The sequence below is a fragment of the Schistocerca americana genome, chromosome 1, assembly GCF_021461395.2.
Source record: "Schistocerca americana isolate TAMUIC-IGC-003095 chromosome 1, iqSchAmer2.1, whole genome shotgun sequence".
NCBI lineage: Eukaryota > Metazoa > Arthropoda > Insecta > Orthoptera > Acrididae > Schistocerca > Schistocerca americana.
In genome coordinates, this window is record NC_060119.1 from 549102286 (window position 1) to 549122994 (window position 20709).

Consider the following 20709-nt stretch of genomic DNA (forward strand, 5'->3'; position numbering starts at 1 on the left):
GCCTATTATGAATGAAGAAAAACCAATTTTTAGAGACCTGAGTGACCCTGTTTTGCTTTGTAAATGTCTTCATGGGGCACTCAGAATACAAATTCAAGTTTCAACCATTGCGTATGGGAAAGATAACCCAAGAATGTTTTTGTAGGACTAAATACATTAAAAGTTGGTGTACCAGATGCAGTGATATATTTCAATGATGGAGTGATAGGAAGGTTGGAAGTCCTGAGAAATTTAGGCATAAAATGTGGCTCTAATATGGAAGATCAATTGCTTCCGTGTGACAGATAATAGGTGGATGAAGCTGAAAGATTTGCTCTTCAAGTTACCAAAGAAGTAAGAAGTGCTAAAAGGAATGCCAAGAGGAAGCTTGAAGATGAAGGAATGCTGCAGGATGAAGATTTTGCTTCAGGAATGTTCTGAGGCACAATTTAATTGGACTCACATCTTCATTCGCAATTTCCTGCAAGTTGTATTTTTCAGCATTCAGGTACAAATATTTCCAAAAGTTTATAAAGCATTGCTCTGATTTTTTTCTGTAACTTGCAATAGTCCATACTTATGTAGTAGACCTAAGCTTTATTGCAAAATCAACTAAATCATACAAAAAATAAGTCTTAATAGATAAAAAAATTATAAAAATTAAAATGTAAGATGTGATATTTTTTATGCTTGTAATATACATAATAGGTGGAATTAAACAGGTCTAATACCTCAGCCATCAGTAAAAATTTTATCTCCAAATGTATAACATTGGATTAAATGGTACCTCAATTTGAGAAAGCATTTTGGGAAAAAAAAAAAAAAAAAAATTGCATCAATTTCTTTGTAATTTCTTTAATAACACAAAGCAGGTTCAAAAATATTCAAAATACTTCTAATTTGTTTAGAAAGTGTGCTGCATTACCTGGTATCAACAAAAAATTCCATAAAACATGTACAGGGCTATTACAAATGATTGAAGCGATTTCATAAATTCACTGTAGTTCCATTCATTGACATATGGTCACGACACACTACAGATACGTAGAAAAACTCATAAAGTTTTGTTCGGCTGAAGCCGCACTTCAGTTTTCTGCCGCCAGAGCGCTCGAGAGCGCAGTGAGACAAAATGGCGACAGGACCCGAGAAAGCGTATGTTGTGCTTGAAATACACTCACATCAGTCAGTCACAACAGTGCAACGACACTTCAGGACCAAGTTCAACAAAGATCCACCAACTGCTAACTCCATTCGGCGATGGTATGCGCAGTTTAAAGCTTCTGGACGCCTCTGTAAGGGGAAATCAACGGGTCGGCCTGCAGTGAGCGAAGAAACGGTTGAACGCGTGCGGGCAAGTTTCACGCGTAGCCTGCGGAAGTCAACGAATAAAGCAAGCAGGGAGCTAAACGTACCACAGCCGACGGTTTTGAAAATTTTACGGAAAAGGCTAAAGCAGAAGCATTACCGTTTGCAATTGCTACAAGCCCTGACACCCGATGACAAAGTCAAACGCTTTGAATTTTCGGCGCGGTTCCAACAGCTCATGGAAGAGGATGCGTTCAGTGTGAAACTTGTTTTCAGTGATGAAGCAACATTTTTTCTTAATGGTGAAGTGAACAGACACAATGTGCGAATCTGGGCGGTAGAGAATCCTCACGCATTCGTGCAGAAAATTCGCAATTCACCAAAAGTTAACATGTTTTGTGCAATCTCACGGTTTAAAGCTTACGGCCCCTTTTTCTTCTGCGAAAAAAACGTTACAGGACACGTGTATCTGGACATGCTGGAAAATTGGCTCATGCCGCAACTGGAGACCGAGAGCGCCGACTTCATCTTTCAACAGGATGGTGCTCCACCGCACTTCCATCATGATGTTCGGCATTTCTTAAACAGGAGATTGGAAAAACGATGGATCGGTCGTGGTGGAGATCATGATCAGCAATTCATGTCATGGCCTCCACGCTCTCCCGACTTAACCCCATGCGATTTCTTTCTGTGGGGTTATGTGAAAGATTCAGTGTTTAAACCTGCTCCACCAAGAAACGTGCCAGAACTGCAAGCTCGCATCGATGCTTTCGAACTCATTGATGGGGACATGCTGCGCCGAGGGTGGGAGGAACTTGATTATCGGCTTGATGTCTGCCGAATCACTAAAGGGGCACATATCGAAAATTTGTGAATGCCTAAAAAAACTTTGAGTTTTTGTATGTGTGTGCAAAGCATTGTGAAAATATCTCAAACAATAAAGTTATTGTAGAGCTGTGAAATCGCTTCAATCATTTGTAATAACCCTGTGCATTATAAACAGTGCCTGGAAGAAATAGGTGTTGAGTTTTACATAATATTGAGCCGGAAAAGTACCCTGTATCCTTAAACCAGGTGATGCTGAATGAATTGCACTATGAAATGAGATAATAAAAGTAAATCACTTTTGCTATTTGGACAGAAAAATAACTGATGATGGCCAAAAAAAGAGAGGATATAAAACTGCGAACTGCCAACAGTAAGAAAAACATTTCTGAAAAAGAAGAATTTGTTAACACTGAATATAAATTAAAGTGTTCAGAAGTATTTTCTGAAGGTATTTGCATGGAGTTCACGAATGTACAAAAGTGAAACATGTATGATAAGCAGTTCAGACATGAAGAGAATAGAAGTTCCTGAAATGTGGTGCTGCAAAAGAACTCTGGAGACTAGATGGGTAACTAATGAAAAGGTACAGAATCCAATTTAGGAAAAAAGAAATTAAATGCACGACATGACTAAAAGAAGGGAATGCTCGATAGAACACATCTTAAGACATCACATAATCATTAATCTTGTAATGGTGGGAACTGCGGAGGTACAAATCGTAGAGAAAAATCAAGAGATGAATACAGTAAGTCAGTTGAAATGGATATAGAATGCAGAAAGAGGTTCAAATGGATGTTGAATACAGTAAGATGCAGAATACAGTAACCAGGATCAAATGGATGTAGAAAGCAAAGTTATTCAAAGATGGAGAGGCTTGCACAGAATAGACCAGTGTGGAGAGCTCTGTCAAACTGATCGTTGGACTGAAGACGACAACAACAACAACATCTACATACATACTCTGCAAACCACTGTTTACTTACTCATCCTTAAGAGAATGCTTCTGAGGTAGTAAATAAATGGTCTAAGCTCGATACCATGATGAAGAATGGCACAACAGACCCTTCTGGCAATGTTTACACCACAACAGCAGATTCTAACTACCTTGCCTTTCCAGAATGAGATTTTCACTCTGTAGCGGAGTGTGCGCTGATATGAAACTTCCTGGCAGATTAAAACTGTGTGCCCGACCAAGACTCGAACTCGGGACCGAGGTCCCGTGTTCGAGTCTCGATCGGGCACACAGTTTTAATCCTGAGGTCCCGAGTTCGAGTCTCGGTCGGGCACACAGTTTTAATCTGCCAGGAAGTTTCATACCTTGCCTTTTAATTGTAGGCCATTGTTGTATCACTGTACTCATGATTTCAAGAACTATGAGATTGTTCCTCTACTGGAGTAGCAGAGTACGTGTAGCACGCACATACAAATTTTTTAGGTTAGAGAAATCCCTCCATGGGGCCAATAACATTCCTTCTGGGTCCAGACAAAATAGCATCATCATAGCAGATCGGAGAAAGAAATGTTAATATAGTATCAATTAACTGCAGGACTGATCTCTCTTAAAAACAGTAACAATGCCCATATAGTACGTGGGACAGAAAGATGGCTGAAACCAATGGTTAATAGCAATGAAATTCTAAACCCCAACTGGAATGTTTGTTGCAAAGATAGGTTGAATGCTAGTGATGGGAGCAAGTTGATAACTATAAAAATATGATAATATATAACTGGTGCAGTTTTTCATTATTTAAACCAATATACTGCTTCCTCCTACATAAAAGTTAGCTCACAAAAAGACCACGAAGATAAAATTAGAGACATTGGAGCCCATATGGAGGCTTACAAGCAATCTTTCTTCCCATGAACCACTGGGAAAAGGAGGAAGTGACACTGATACATGATGTACCCTCTACCACAGACCCTGTAAGGTGATTTGAAGTATTGATGTACATATAGCTGTACATCCATCTTCAATTCGAAGCTCCAATATATTTGTTAGGGTATTATGGTACAGAAGCTATGTTTTACTACCAATAAGAATGCTATTTATCTAATGAAATGAACCATTTTCAGGCTTTTTTAAACAGTTAGTTGTATCACAAAATGATTCACCTGGTCCTCTGCCACAGCGTGCAAGACCCAAGAAGAACTATAGTGTGATCTTACAGAACAGTGAATTACAGATGCAGACAGCCACAAGTAATTGTCTACACTGCCTGCTTTCACAAGTTCCTGAAATGAGGCAACATTTTCTCAAGTGTGGAATGAAGGTTGATCTCACTTGGAGAGGTCTGAAACTGGAACCCACCAATTTCAACTAACTTCAGCGTACTTTCTGAAGAGCACTCTGAAGAGACTCCTATTAAAGGGTTCAGATCATTACACTTACTTAAAGGAAAAGTCAGGGTAAAGTCATGGTGCAGCTTGTGTTTCAGACCAAATGGAGTAGATAGAATGCACACAAAAGTAAGGAAACATTATTTTTACAAATACATTGATAAGCCAGAACATTATGACCACCTAGCTAATATGTAACAGCCACTGTGTCCACTTCTGGCATGGATAACAGTGGCGACGCATTGTGGTACAGAAGCAAAAGGGTCTTCAGGTTGCTGGAGGAAGTTGGCACCATACCTGAAGAGTCAAGTCACCGAACTCCCGTAAATTCTGGAGAGGGGGGGGGGGGGGGGGGGGCTGATGGGCTCTGACACCACATTCAATCACATCCCAAGTGATTGTTTTCGATTGGGTTCAGATTTGGTGAGTTGGGGGGCCAGCCCATCAACTGAAACTCACCATTCTGTTCCTCAAACCACTCGATCGTACCCCTGGCCTTGTGACATGGCTCATTATATTGCTGAAAAATGCCACTGTCATCGGGAAACGTAATCATCAAGAAGGAGTGTATGTGGTCTGCAATCAGTGTACGATACTCCTTGGCTGTCACGGTGCCTAGTACGAGCTCCACTGGACCCATGGATGCCCACATGAATGTCCTACAGAGAATAATGGAGCCACTGCCAGCTTGTCTCCATCCCACAGTACAGGTGTAAAGGAGCTGTTCCTCTGCAAGACAACAGATTTGTACCTTCCCATCGGCATAATGAAGAAGGTATTGGGACTCATCAGACCATACACTGTTCAGCCACTGCGCCATTGTCCAGTCTGATGGTCATGTGCTCCTTTCAGTCATAGCTGTGAATTTGTGGTGTTAACACTGGTCCACACATGGGTCATCGGCTGCAGAGGTCCATTGTTAGGAGTGTTTGGTGCACTGTGTGTTCAGACACACTTGAATTCTGCCCAACATTAAAGTCTAATGTTAGTTCCACCACTGTTCACCAACTGTCCTGTTTTACCAATCTTCTCAGCCTATGACATCTGACACCTTTATTGAAGGATGGCCATCCAACCCCACAACGTCTGGACATGGTTTCACGTCGATTTCGCCATGTGTTGAAAACTCTCACTACAACACTCCTTGAACATATACACTTAAGTCTCCGAAGTGGCGTCAACTCTAAAGACTTGCACCAGGCGAACGGTCTACCCGACGGGAGGCCCTAGCCACACGGCATTTACATTTACATTTTTACTCCTCGAACACCCAATAAGTTGTGAAGTTTCTGAAATACTTGTGCCAAGCCTCCGGGCCATCATGATCTGCCTATTCTACACACAGACAGCACGCTCACACTGACATCACATTCACTGTGTGTGTGTCTTAACTAGCCGCCATTCCTCGTCAGGTAATGTAGTTGTAGTAGTGGTAGTGGTGGTGGTGGTAGTAGTAGTAGTAGTAGTAGTAGTAGTAGCAGCAGCAGCAGCAGCAGCAGCAGCAGCTCTATTCATCCGTAGATCTCTTTTTGCAAGGATGCAGGACATGTCAAAATATTTACAAATTTAGATGAATTTAAAATAAGCTAATTCATAAACACATATATTTACGGACTTCTAGTTAGAGAAAATCAATAGATTTACTCTTGGTAGACAATACTCTTTTTACAAATAACATATTAAATAATGTAATGTCACATTGTTCACTCATATCTCACAATCAGTTACTGCACACACTATACACACATTGTTTCATAACACTTCACTCACTACACACACACACACACACACACACACACACACACACACACACTCACCTGCTGAATGATTAGTATAATGAGCAGGAGTTTTCAAGATATAACACAGGTCCAGAAATGCACATGAATGCTATTTATTAGGTTGTCTGTGCATAGGCTTTACACTCATGGCCAGTCAGTTGTGTAACTAATTAGGATACCAAATACAATTAGGATACCAAATATTGTTTTTTTTTCCAGATTTGTCATTTGAAAAATGCAGTCAACTTACATTCCAGAGTAAATTATTGCTATTGATGTCAACAGTTTTATTTTGTGTACCAGATGAACTTCAGCGTTGCTTCAAATTTACAGATGTAGCATTGGCAATTGAGGTCACATGCAGATTTATTCTGGAGAAGTTTGAAGGGTTGGCGAGGTAATAATGACACTATCTTGGCTCAGAACTAGGACGAATGTTGGGAAAGGAATCGTGAGTGGGCAGCAAATTCCTTCGTGCTGCCAACTGTGGGATTGTACACAGCATACTTATGCTTTTTATGAGCATGAACAATGTTTAAATTGCAGTTTGCTTGAATCCCTTAGTAATTGGGATTGAACTGTCCCTTAGAACTGTATAAATACTCATCAATAGAATACATTTGTGCAGGAGACGGTAAAATCTATGCATGATCAAGTGGCGTGTTTGGTACTGCAATATTGTCAATGTTCACCATGAGGTATGATGGGAATGAAAGAGTGTGTGCAGCTACTGGTTCTTGACAGCCAATGAGAGAGCAGTGGGCAGAAAACTGTAACATCCTCACTTATGCACTCGGAAAAATAGGCTGTGTTCTCAGGTCCCACAGTAACTGCATTCTTGAAAATACAGTCAAATGTGTGTGACCACCAACATTATAAATTTTACCGATTCTAATTTTACTTGCAGCAATTTAAACATTGCTATTAGGTCCCACCCTAAACTCCATCTTGGGGCTCTCAGCATATTCGGAAGGGAGAGATAAATATTTGTGACAACTAAAGTGATAAACTTCATTTCATTCCTTCTCATTATATAGAAATAAATTGCCTCTTCTCCCCTGACCATGTCCCCCAGTGATAATTATTATTATTGCTGCTATTGTTATTATTATTACTATTATTATTAAAAATGGTGACACCACAGACAGATGGCTCAGATAGTAAGCAAAAAAGGATTAAAGTGAAGATAAAAATTAATGTAAATCATCTATTTCTTTTTATTTCGTTTCTCCTTGAATTACCAAAATGTAAACATGAGATTGCATAAATTTGGAACAGATATAATCTTAACTTTTTTAGGCAGATACTTTATATCAATACAGGAGTTGGTAATTTTGATTATCCGGAATACGTTAAACATAAGATTTTCTCAAGGAGCCCCTTATGAAAATGGGGTCGGGTCGTCTTATATTCTGGACTCAGGATTGTCTGGTACTTTCTGTATAAGTGCATCTCTTGAAAATTTACCATGCATAAAATTTCCTGCAAGAAATTGTAATATGTTGTCACTCTTCTTATATTCTATGGAAAGTTTTACAGTTTCCTTTTTCCATTTCTCATAATCACTGTTTTGCCAGTTATAAAATATACACTGAAGAGCTAAAGAAACTGGTACACATGCCTAATATCGTGTCGTGTAGGACCCCCCACGAGAATGCAGAAGTGCCGCAACGCAGTGTGGGTAGGACTCAACTGATGTCTAAGTAGTGCTGGAGGGAACTGAAGCCATGAATCCTGCAGGGCTGTCCGTAAATCCATGAGTACGAGCGGTTGGAGATCTCTTCTGAACAGCACATTGCAAGGCATCCCAGATATACTCAATAATGTTCGTGTCTGGGAAGTTTAGTGGCCAGTGGGAGGGTTTAAATTCAGAAGAGTGTTCCTGGAGCCACTTATACCAATTCTGGATGTGTGGAGTGTCGCATTGTCGTGCTGGAATTGCCCATGTCTGCCTGAATGCACAGTGCACATGAAGGGTTGTGTTGTGTACATAGTTCTGCGTAGTCAGCGCGTACACAACTTTCCCACTAGAGCGCGCCCCGCTAAGCACAACAGCGCAGGCGTAGCTCTCGTCCGTCTCCGCACTACGAGATGGCGCTGTCTTAGAGACAGATCAAATTCTGCTTCCGCCGATCCGCGTATTAATATGTAACGCAGCCAATGAGATTGCTGCTGATGTAGAACCTTTTCTCCTCGCACATCACACTCACGCAGTGATACCTGAACGCTCGAGGTATTATAACGAGTGTACAGACCTCCAATTAGTCAGTCTTAGTCAGTCTGCATTAGTCTATAGTCAAGTTTCAGTCTGCGCCTAATAAGATGATCATATTCCTGTACATAGCCATGAAGAGAAATGTATAGACACTTTGTCAAGTATCAGAGATATGTGAGAATAAAATTAAAGTACCAAGACCAAAGGAACTTCAGATTGTTAATTGCAAACAGCATCCAGAATCAAGTTACGTAATGTCCATGATTTTTATTATTTTAATAAATGTGTGTGAAAATTAATCAAGTTCTGTTTAAAGTTGGTCACCGTCAATCTGCTACTCTAAGCGTGCAAGTGGCATTTCTATCGTCTGACCTAACGGGAGAAGATGAACACGCCACGATAAGACCACGAGACACATTGCTGACACTCGCCTACTTTGTTAGAGCGACAAGTCAAATAATCTGATGGTGTGTGTACCGAAGGTCTTAGAGTACGCACACCACAAGTTTCAAGTGATCAGAAAGGATGCTTACGTATGTGTCACCTGTCAGTCATATCTGGACATATCAGTGGTCCCATATCACTCCAACTGCACAAGCCCCAAACCATGACAGAGCCTCCACCAGCTTCAACAATCCCCTGCTGACATGCAGGGTCCATAGACTCATGAGGTGGTCGCCATACCCATACACATCTATCTGCTTGATAAAATGTGAACTGAGACTCATCCGACCAGGCAACATGTTTCCAGTCATCAACAGACCAATGTCTGTGCTGACAGGCCCAGGCAAATTGTAAAGCTCTGTGTTGTGCAGTCATCAAGGGTACACAAGTAGCCCTTCGGCTCCAAAAGCCCATACTGATGAGGTTTTGTTGAATTGTTCCCATGCTGACACTTGTTGATGGCCCACCATTGAAATCTGCAGCAATTTGTGGAAGGGCTGCACTTCTGTCAACGTTGAATGATTCTCTTAAGTTGTTGTTGGTTGCATTCTTGCAGGATATTTTTCCGACGACAGCAATGTCAGAGCAGCTATGTCAGAGATTTGAGTTTTACCAGATCCCTGATATTCACAGTATGCTTGTGAAATGCTCGTACGGGAAATCCCCACTTCATCATGACCTCGGAGACGTTGGGTATCATCGATCATGCACCGACTGCAGCACCACTTTTAAGCTTACTGAAATCTTGATAACCTGCCACTTTAGCAGCAGTAACCGATCTACCAACTGCTCCAGCCACTTGTTGCATTATATACAGGATGTATATGCAGACAAGTAAAAAAAATTCCCAGATTTCCCAGTTAAAAATACATTTTCTCCCGGGTGAAAATACACTTTCTCTGTGTGAAGTGACAGTGTACTTTTCCTCGAAACTGTAAAACTTATCAATCCTTTGAATGGTTATGGTTATATACACCGGCGTAGAATTTCGTGGCCCTTTAGAAAACCAAAAGCAGTATTAAAAAAAAAAATGATTTGGAAAGATCTTTGGTCTGCCGCAACATGTACGTTGCATATTTTCATGTTACGAAAGTATAAATTTGAATTCCACCAAACAGCGCACGTTACTTTCCAAAGCATTGAAATCGAGATTGCAATGCGCTTTTGCAAGCCAGTCACAGGTCATGTCACGTGAGCTCACCAGTCGATGACAGCAGATATTCAGAGCATAGGACATGTGATGATGTCAGTAAATAGCAATATCACTTAAGTAGCATGTACACACAAATTGGAAAAGTTAATGGTTTAAATTAATATACATAGTGTTGCTACAAGAAAAGCAAAGCTTTCACATATAATACTGCTCTCTAAGATTAATAAGCTGCAAGAGAAGCTAAGCTTTCACACGTAATCATGATCTTTTTTGTGCTTGTTATACTTTCAGATACATCACACAAATGTACCAGTAAAATTTTTAATAATGACATAAATGTCTGATCTTCTGAGCTCGAAATTTTTCTAAATGGTCGTCCTCAAAGATTTGATATTTAAATGAGAGTCAAACGCACTGTGATTTAAGAAATTCATTGTAAATTCTCGCACACAGTTCAGCTTGCATAAAAGGAAACTTACTTTGAAAGTAATGCTTTTCAAACAACCATTCACAATATTTGCCTGTGACCTGTTAGAAACAAGTCCGTTTCAGCAGTTGCCAGATAGTACCAGATAACAGGAGTCACCGTGCTTGTGCAGGCTACGTTGATGCTGGAAGCCGGTATGTTCATACATGTAAAACATTAAAAGATCTTACATTATGTCGTAAATGAAACAAGACATCAGAGGATACTCCGACAGCATCAGAATTTCACGAACCACACTAAAATGCATAATTCGGCTTACAGTGCACATTCGTATGTCCAGATTCGGATGTCAATTTTCTTGGTGTACAAGTACTGTATTATCTCATGTTTGGTTCTTTATAATGCCATACGTGCTAGAGGATGAAAACATGCACTTTTGAAATGCAGTGCACAGTTGAAACTAGCCAATAGTGTCGAATTAAACATTTTGTTTCAAATAAATTAACTGCCTCAGCAGAAAAGATTAATAAAAGCCAAAATTTCTTCTTGGCAAACTGATAAAAATAACTTCATTTCTCTGCAAGGTGGTTAATGCTTGACTGTCAGAAAGGTGGCAATAAAATCTGTATCCAATAACATATTTTAGCATTCCATAATTAAGTGAATGAATTTTAATTCACTTGATAGCTACCGGCCACAGAAATCTATTTTGTTTTCATTTGACATAAGAGCACTAAACGAAGAGGAAACAGCAAAATCAGTAAACGTAAACATAGGTCACTTGGAAACTATCCACCTCCCCATTACAACTCAGACCGCTCTGCGCATCAACCCTGGATCAATGACATTTTCGAACCGCGGCTTTATTCCGCTCAGCATGCATAGCCCCGTCCCCTTCTGTCTGCAAGAAAGTTTATTTCTAGATGCGATGGGGATTCCCCTGGCAGAGACATGACGTCCACTATGCACACATTCAAAATTCAACTCAAGATTCATTCAGAACTTCAAAAATATTAAAAAACCAATAGGGTTGAGTTTCAAAATCATATGAATAATCGATAGACCAACGTGTGCTGAATACTAGGCGCTTTGTGAAACAATGTTTTTTCCCCCCTCAAGAGTATGAATTGCCACCCCCCCCCCCCCCCCGCCCCCCCCCCCCTGAAATTGTCGCCCGGGTCAGATACCCCAGTTTGACCCCAGTGAATCTGGCAGATTTACCACGCCAGTAAAATTTTTTTGGATAGCATCTTGCTGTTACTGCTTATACAGCTAACAGCCACACTTCAAGCCAGAAGCACGGCTCAACTGCGCATGTGCATGAGCCTGATCGTAACTGCTAAAACTAATCTAATGTAAACAGTTGTGATGTCACGCTCACTGGAGGGAATCTGTGTTATGAAGCATTGCACACAGTCTTCCTAAAGCCTTTGACACATTTTGCTGTTGGCAGACGTGTGTATGAGCACTGTGTTTCGTTGTTGTATAAGGTGAATTTCCTTTGCAACTTAAGTTTTATTTTCGTTTTTTTCTCTCGTTGATGTTTTATTTTCTCCCAGATGAAAAAAATTTCTGGGTTTTTCCCGGGTCTCCCAGTTGTCCCGGGTCGTATACACCCTGTATATAGGTGTTGCTGACCTCAGTGCCATATTCTGCCTGTTTACATATCCCTGTATGCAAATACACGTGCCTATACCAATTTCTTTGGTGCTGCAGTGTATTTGCTTCAAGAATGCATTTTGGCCAAGGCACTAAGGAGGAAAAATGAATCTTGTCATTCAGAAAGAAGGTCAAAACACATAGCGGCATTCATTCATTCATCACTAACATACTTTGTAGGTTGTATCTTATAAATTTCAACTTAGATTTTATACTTCAAGGTCTATAATTTGTTTACCTCTGGCAAACAATTCCAACTGCTTCCATTTGCCGGAATCCTTCAGATTTTCTGCTTCATCTCTGAATAAATTTTTATTTTTATCATACAGTGCCTTCACACCTTCATCTTTTATCTGCTTCCAATTCTCCTCCAGTTTCCTGCAAACTGAAACTTGAAAGCATGTTTCTGTGGGAATACAGCTGCATTATTTGTTTACTCCTTAGAACAACGAACATACCTGAAGTATGGTGCATAAGTGGTCTCCTCTGGTGTCCACCAAGGCTGAGCACGAAGCCTGTCTACATTGTAGAGTGACCTCTGATATTTAGACAGAAACAAACCTTCCCTAACACCAAGTTCATTTACCTGAAATCAGAATTTTATGATATAAAATAGGTCGGCTGAATTCTTAGAAATTTTTTTTTTGCAACAACGGAATTAAGAAAATTTCACAACTGTTCACATCTTGTGTGTTCGATTAATCATTTAAACTTACTTCCATTGCTTCCTTTCTTCGACCAAGACGCATAAGTGCATCTCCCAGCTGAAAGAAAAAACGTCCATCTACAGTTCCAGGTTCCCGGGTGGCAATTCCCTCCTGCAGGTATCTGACAGCTTTTGTCATGTTGTAATTCCCAGTCTTCAAGATAAATCCATAATGTACTTGGGCAAATCCATTCCTTGGCCATTTCTGCAAGACATTCTCTAATACTTGTTTTGCTTCTGGGCTCCTACACAGTATAAAATAAAAATGGTCACTTTGTATGTGAGGTTCCAACAATGTGAATGTCCTACTTTTACAGCATACATAATTGTAACACTACATGAAAGTCCAACTGCTTCCAAATTTATAGTCTGTTTTCTCCTACACAATCTTTTACAACCAGTATGGAGAACAAATGATAAAACCCATTGCAACAATGGCTACTGGAAGATTTTTGTTTAATGTTTTTCCAGTCTAACCTGCATACGTCAATATCTTGATGCTTTCTTTTCTATTTATACTTCTGAATTTCTCCCTCTTCATCATTCTGGGTATAATACACTATATCATCAAAGTTTCCGTACACCTGGCAGAAAATGACTTACAAGTCCACAGTGCCCTCCATCGGTAATTCTGGACTTCAATATGGTGCCGGCCCACCCTTAGCCTTGATGACAGCTTCCACTCTTGCAGGCGTATGTTCAATCAGGTACTGGAAGGTTTCTTGGGTGAATGGTAGCCCATTCTTCACGGAGTGCTGCACTGAGGAGAGGTATCGATGTCAGTCAGTGAGGCCTGGTATGAAGTCAGTGTTCCAAAACATCCCAAAGATGTTCTATAGGATTCAGGTCAGGACTCTTTGCAGGCCAGTCCATTACATGGATGTTATTGTCGAGTAACCACTCTGCCACAGGCTGTGCATTATGAACAGGTGCTCGATTGTTTTGAAAGACGCAATCGCCATCCCCGAATTGCTGTTCCACAGTGGGAAGTAAGAAGGTGCTTAAAACATCAATGTAGGCCTGTGCTGTGATAGTGCCATGCAAAACAACAAGGGGTACAAGCCCCCTCCACGAAAAACATGATCACATCATAACACCACCACCTTCCAATTTTACTGTTGGCACTACACACACTGGCAGATGACGTTCACCTTGCATTTGCCACACCCACATCTTGGCATCGGATCACCACATTGTGTACCACGATTCATCACTCCACACATTTGTCCACTGTTCAATTGTCTAAAGTTTACTCCTTACACCTAGCGAGGTGCCGTTCGACATTTACCGGCATGATGTGTGGCTTATGAGCAGCTGCTCAACCATGGAATCCAAGTTTTCTCACCTCCTGCCTAATTGTCATAGTACTTGCAGTTGATCCTTATGCAGTTTGCAATTCCTGTGTGATGATCTGGATGGATGTCTGCCTATTACACATTACGACAATCTTGAACTGTCGGCGGTCTCTTGTCAGTCAACAGACGAGTTCAGCCTGTATGGTTTTGTGCTGTACGTACCCCTTCACTTTTCCACTTCACTATCACACTGGAAACAGTGGACCTAGGGATGTTCAGGAGTGTCGAAATCTCGTGTACAGACGTATTAAACAAGTGACACCCTATCACCTGACCACGTTCTACCAGGTGAACCGGTATGAAATGAGCGTTTTTTTGTGAAAATAAAACACTAATTTTGAACTGAAACGTGAAAACATTTTATTCAAAGTACTGACCATTGCTTTCTATACATTTTGACCACCTTTCTGGCAATTTGTGGACACCACGCCAATAGAAATGTTCGTCTTTTGAAGCAAACCAATCAGACACCCAATTTTCGACTTCTTCATAGGAATCGAAGTGTTCCTCAGCCAATGCGTGTCCTATTGATGAAAACAAATGGAAGTCAGAAGGGGCCAAGTCTGGTGAGTATGGCGGGTGGGGTAGCAGCTCCCAGCCAAGTGTTTTGATTGTATCCTGAACCAGTTTTGCTTTGTGTGCAGGAGCATTGTCGTGTAAAAAAAATACTTTGGCATGTCTTCTGGCCCACTCTGGTCTTTTTTCGATCAATGCATAGTTGAAATTGATCATTTGTTGTCTGTAGCGATTAGTATTCACAGTTTCACCGGGTTTTAGATGCTCATGATACACCACACCTTTCCGATCCTACCAAACACAGAGCATTGTCTTCTTGCCAAATCAATCTGGTTTTGCAGTCGATGTTGATGGTTGTCCCACATTAACCCACAATTTTTCCTGTTTAGGCTTCTTAAAATAAATCCATTTTTCATCGCCAGTAACAATTCGATGCAAAATTGATTTTCTTTTATGTCTTTGAAGCAAAATTTGACTAACGGTTTTTCAGTTTTTCATCTGTCTTTCATTCAATTCATGTGGCACCCATTTTCCACACTTTTGGATCTTTCCCATAGCTTTCACACGGTCAGAAATTGTTCGTTGTGCAACGTTTAGCATTTCTGCCATTTGCTTCTGACTCAAAGTATCATCTTCATTTAATATTTCTTGCAATTCGGTGTCTTCAAACTTTTTTGGAGGTCTTCCACGTTCTTCATTTCTTACATCTAAATCATTATTTCTGAACCGTTGAAACCATCTTTTGCATGTTGCTTCTGATAGAGTACGATCACCATACGCCTCGACAAGCATTTGATGCGACTCTGCAGCACTTTTTTTCAAATGAAAACAAAAATTTAATGCTTTCCGCAGATCATCACTCTCTGGTACAAAATTCGACATTGTTTACATGATGAAAACATATGATGTTTTTTGTTCCATGACTATGTATACCAAATATAAAAAAATAAATTAATTAATTAATTAATTAAGGCTCGTTCACAACAAATGTTCCCTATCGACACATTTGTATCTTAACGCTCATTTCATACCGGTACACCTGGTATGTCTGTAAGTTTCGCGGAGTGCCCCATTCTGCTCTCTCATGATGTCTAATGAATACTGAGGCTGCTGACATGAAGTACCTGGCAGGAGGTGGCAGCACAATGCACCTAATATAGAAATCGATTGTTTTTGGGGGTGTCCAGATACTTTTGATCACATTGTGTATATTGAAGCAATATGTCCTTGTGTACCTATCCCACTGTCAAAAATTCATTCTAGACATCCTTAAAATCTTCATCTTCATCTATGATATCTAAAACTTCTCCCAATGTGTGAAATCTTTTCCTTTGGGTACACTTCTTGAGATTGTACCTTCTTTCATGTATTACACTATTCCTATTACCTTCTGCTTTTTTTTTCTTTTTTCTTTTCTTTTTTTTTTTTTGGCCATTTTAGTTTTATGTGAAAGTAAGCTTTCTCAACAAATGTCGCAGCTGAAATCTTTTTGAGTTAGCTGCCAAGTAACAGCATCATTTTGAAGCACTAGTACACGCTCCCTACTTGTCACCCTCAAGCAAAGTTAAACTGTTTGCTAGTTAAATGTGGACTGCAGCTAGTGAACTAGAACAATCAAATTAATTTATTTCAGAGGCAAGCAACATAAAATTTTCACAACTTATGTAAATTTGCAGAAAAACTCAAGCGCATGTGAACCCGTAAAAAAATTATGGTGTTAAATTTAAAGTGTTCACATAGCAGAAACTCTTACCACACTTCACATACAAGAAAACTACAACACCATGATGATCACTGAATACCTGAAAAGGAAACATTACCAACTTCATTTTATATCTTGAGGAGGAAAAAAGGACATCTGCAAGATATCACTTCTGACAACTTATCCCACATGTAATTTGGGCCATGATTCTGATAGCATGCAGTTATGATCTTCTGAAAGTACAGCTTATAAACATTCCAAGTGCACCCGTTGTTTTTCAGTTGTGCCACCACACAACAGCCACCTAATGCCCAAGCGTGAAGTGCTGTGCAATGGAGTGGCAACGTTTTACAATTTAATCATGCCAATGATGTTTAAGAGTAGCAGATCTCGTGCACACATACTTCGTTTTTTCAGTGGCAGCTTGAAAAGCCAAAGCAAAAATGCACAACAGCGAAGTTAATACAGTAATTCAATATCATTAAACTATTACTTTAATGACACGTTCACTTAAACTGCATTTGTAAGTCTCAACACTAGCAGAGCTCACGCACTAGCTACAGGTTAGGAACTGCACAGTTTGACATAGTAAAAGAAGTATGTTACCGATGTCAAGTAGTGTTTCACAAACCTCTTACTCCACTATATGGTACTTCACTCTATGGTATTAGATAGCTGCAATGGAGCAGGTCAACTGGCAAACAACCATTGTGAATGAAAGTTTGGAAGCTGTACTTTGAGATGGTCATAACTGCAAACTATCAGTATTGTGTCCCAAATTTTCACATGGAATCAATCGTTGGGGCTGATATGTTGATGTGTGCTTCTTTTCTCGTTAAAATATGAGGTCAAGTTGGTAATGTTTCCTTATGAGAGATAAAGACAGTCAAGTCCAATTTCAGTAATTTCAATTTAGCATATTTGTAATACTTAGGGAATTATTCCTTTGTTGAAGAAGAGCAGCAGTCCTGCTGCAGCCCATGGGTGGTTTAAGACCGTGTTAAAAAGATGTATGTATATTTAACAGTGCCTAAATCAGCCATAGGCTGGAGCAAGATTGCCATCCTTTTTCCACAAATATGGGTATTAAAAATACGGTCAAAGATTGCAATTGCAGAAATTGGACATACACCATGTAACAAAGCAGGTGGACTCCCACCCTTCCCCTTCCACCCTTCTGCCTGGAGGAGCCACTAGCTCCAAAGCTTGCTCAATTACAATCTTTTATGTGTGCTCTGCCTCCGGGTGAGTAGATTTTTTCATCTATACAGTTACAATATATTTATTTTGTTATTCCTAGTTATAGCACATTTATACAGCTAACATTTGAAATATGTTAATAACTTTTGCATTCATTTAGTTTCAGAGTAATTAGCATTTTTATCAAAAATATTGTTATTGAAGTTGGATCCCATATTTTGGAAAAATAGACAGCTAATTCAGTAGCTATTATTATTGTTTCCCAAAGTTTACATTCAGAAGACTGACTCTCCAATAATCAATCAGGAATGTTAATGTTTAATAGTAATTTGTAAAAAGACAATGGACAACAATATCTGAGGGTGTTGTTAATGACTGTAAACTTATAAAAGGAACATTTCGGGAGCTATTTTACTCACTGTGTGGAAGGGTATAATGTGAGTAGCATCTGTCTAAAAATGTATCACAGACAAGTTAGCCTAAATTACAATTTGTGCTATGTGCTGAGTTTTATCTAAATTTTGCATCCAGGAGATATTTCTGTAATTCAGCGACTGTTTGGAGTAACAGACTGTAAACTTGCAATAAATCTCAAAAACCGTGTTAAGCTTCAATAATGCATTCTGCAAACTGTGACAATAGTACTGAATTGTGAACTGTGCTATTTCCAAATTATGCTTACTGAGCACAGCATTTTCATTTTGAAATGACAACATACTGGAAGGAAAGTGTAATTAATAAGTGAATCAATGATTAACTTGCCACAAGAAAACTATTGGGTCACTTGAGCGTTAAATTACTTCACTTGAACAATCATTATTATAGGACATCAGTCGAGTGTAATATGTGGCTACCCTTTATCTGTGCATAAATTATAGTGAATGCGAGACTATCTGGCCATGAAGAGTAGTGGACAACAGCATTTGAAATAGCCTACTTTTGACAATCACTTTTCAGCCAGATTCAGTGGATGTACAGCTACTGGAGGCAAATTAGCACAGGTAAACAGGGTAATGTTACGACCTCTCTTATTGTCAGGTGCACCATTATGTTTACATACCTACATACTAGAAATATCGATTGTTTAATTTAATCAGGCATGTCGTTTTTCGTTAAATGAATTATGCTAGCTCCAAATCAGAAAATACTGTTGATGTCTACTGACACATATGGTTTCATTGATCAACTTTTTACATTCTGACACTGGCTTTGAACTGCACCAAAACCTAAAAAATCTCATACAAGAAATAAATACTGTTTACCTGTTAATCATTAAGTATGTCACAGCAAGCTGATTTTGATAAGCTGGGTCATCTGGAAACCTTGCTATCAACAATTTATGAATTGGGACAGCTCTTGCATGTACACCTGGAAAAATTCCTACATAAGTGATCATTGAAATCATACATTATATTCTTACCTATTAAAGCAGCCAACATTTACCTCTGAAACGCATCCTGTCAATGCAGCGTTCAGCAGCTAAAATGAAGAGTTTGTCTTTTACACTGCTCAGTCCCGATGTCACCTTTTTGTAAGCATCAATAGCTTGTTCCAAAATGAAGTTACTCTTCTTCTTTGCAGCAAGCTGATCAAGGGCAGTGGCTTTTCCATACCAGGCTCTGGGTGAATTTGGGTGTGATTTTAGGATTGTATCGTATCTATGAATGGCAACCTCAGGATTCTGGTCTCAGAGAAGTTCAGGGAAAGAGATCAAAATTTTAACATCCAGGAAAGGATAAGACTTAAGTGATTGTAAGTGAAAATATCAAATGAAACAAAATCAGAATGTTAGTAATCACACCACTGATATAGCATACAGCAAAAATTAGGAAACAAAACAACATGCATTTGCATTTCTGATTAAGATCATCCTGATTGTAACTCTGTAGATAATACTGTTAACAAAGATCATAAAATGCTCTTAAGTTAAAGGAAAAAGCAATATCTGCCAGAGGCTCTTCACAAAATCCCTAAGTAAGTATCCTAGAGCAGTAAACACACCTTAAACAATATATAATATGGTCTCGTTTGTGGGTGCTTAAAAATATGTTTAAAAAGTGTGTTGACTACAAAAGGTTACTAAAGCAATTTTACCATACAAAAATCATCAAAAAACTTAAACACACATTTTTCCTACTCATATGAGAAATCAATTACAATATTATTGACACACTAAATATTAAAAAATATCCTATAAGTAAATAATTATAATTTAATGAGTGTATCATCAATACAATGTACAAACACTAGCATAAAAAAATATCCGATATCATTTCTTATTCTCTTGACTGCTTCTATCAATGCCACTGACAATCATACACACACACACACACACACACACACACACACACACACACACACACTAAATGAAATGGACATGCAATGGAACTAGTCAACTTTGTATGACTGCGTCTGCAGGATTTGTCTAGCTAATAAGAAAGAAGCAAAGACATAACTGCAAATTTAGTGGCATGCCACACACGTAAATGCCCATGTAAATATGTAAGTAATGATTATAAACCAGCTAAAAAATAAACAAAAACTGCTCCAATTGCACTGACAGCAATGTGTTACTCACACATAATGATACTTTTTGTACAATATTAAGAGGGATTCAACTGTGAATCAAGGTCTTAAACTAATACAAAGCAAATGTTAAAAAGCAAATGGGAGAGGGACAATGTCAGGAAAGAATAAGATAAGAGATGGAAACATTGGGTTAGAAGTTTAGATCCTACAACAAAAGAAAAAAGACGACTTGTTTTACATCTTCTAAACAACACAGAAACAGAAAAAACTGCTCTTTGAAATTATGGAATCTAAAAATGCTAAATAAAGGTTTACAGCAGAAATATGCTCCATATCAATGCAAACAGATATTGCAAATCAATTTAAACAATAAGCCCTTTTTTCTAATTACGAAATTATCATCAAACATGACAACATTACAAGTGAAGTTGTTCATGCAAGTGGGCCATGATATCACAAATTGAGTCACAGTGACTTCTTGTTTCATCAAAAATGTGTTGAGGTTTTGGGCTTAACGAAAACTATTGCGAATTTCATGAATGGGTGCCACTTTAGACCCAAACTCAAAAGAACTAG

General features: G+C 39.1%; 1 protein-coding gene across 9 annotated transcripts in view; it reads right to left on the bottom strand.

Moving 5' to 3' along the window:
• The window catches only part of LOC124605898 (uncharacterized protein DDB_G0283697-like), a 222010-nt gene that overhangs the window by 17065 nt on the left and 184236 nt on the right, over nucleotides 1-20709 (bottom strand). For 8 of the 9 annotated variants that reach the window (XM_047137856.1, XM_047137895.1, XM_047137881.1 and 5 more), the window contains 5 exons: nucleotides 19048-19285; nucleotides 18867-18972; nucleotides 12842-13076; nucleotides 12584-12711; nucleotides 12364-12503 (listed from right to left, as the gene is read on the bottom strand). In XM_047137856.1, coding sequence (XP_046993812.1) covers nucleotides 12364-12503; nucleotides 12584-12711; nucleotides 12842-13076; nucleotides 18867-18972; nucleotides 19048-19285 — 847 coding nt within the window. The remainder of the gene's footprint in view (nucleotides 1-12363; nucleotides 12504-12583; nucleotides 12712-12841; nucleotides 13077-18866; nucleotides 18973-19047; nucleotides 19286-20709) is intronic. The other variant, XM_047137888.1, reaches the window with a different exon arrangement.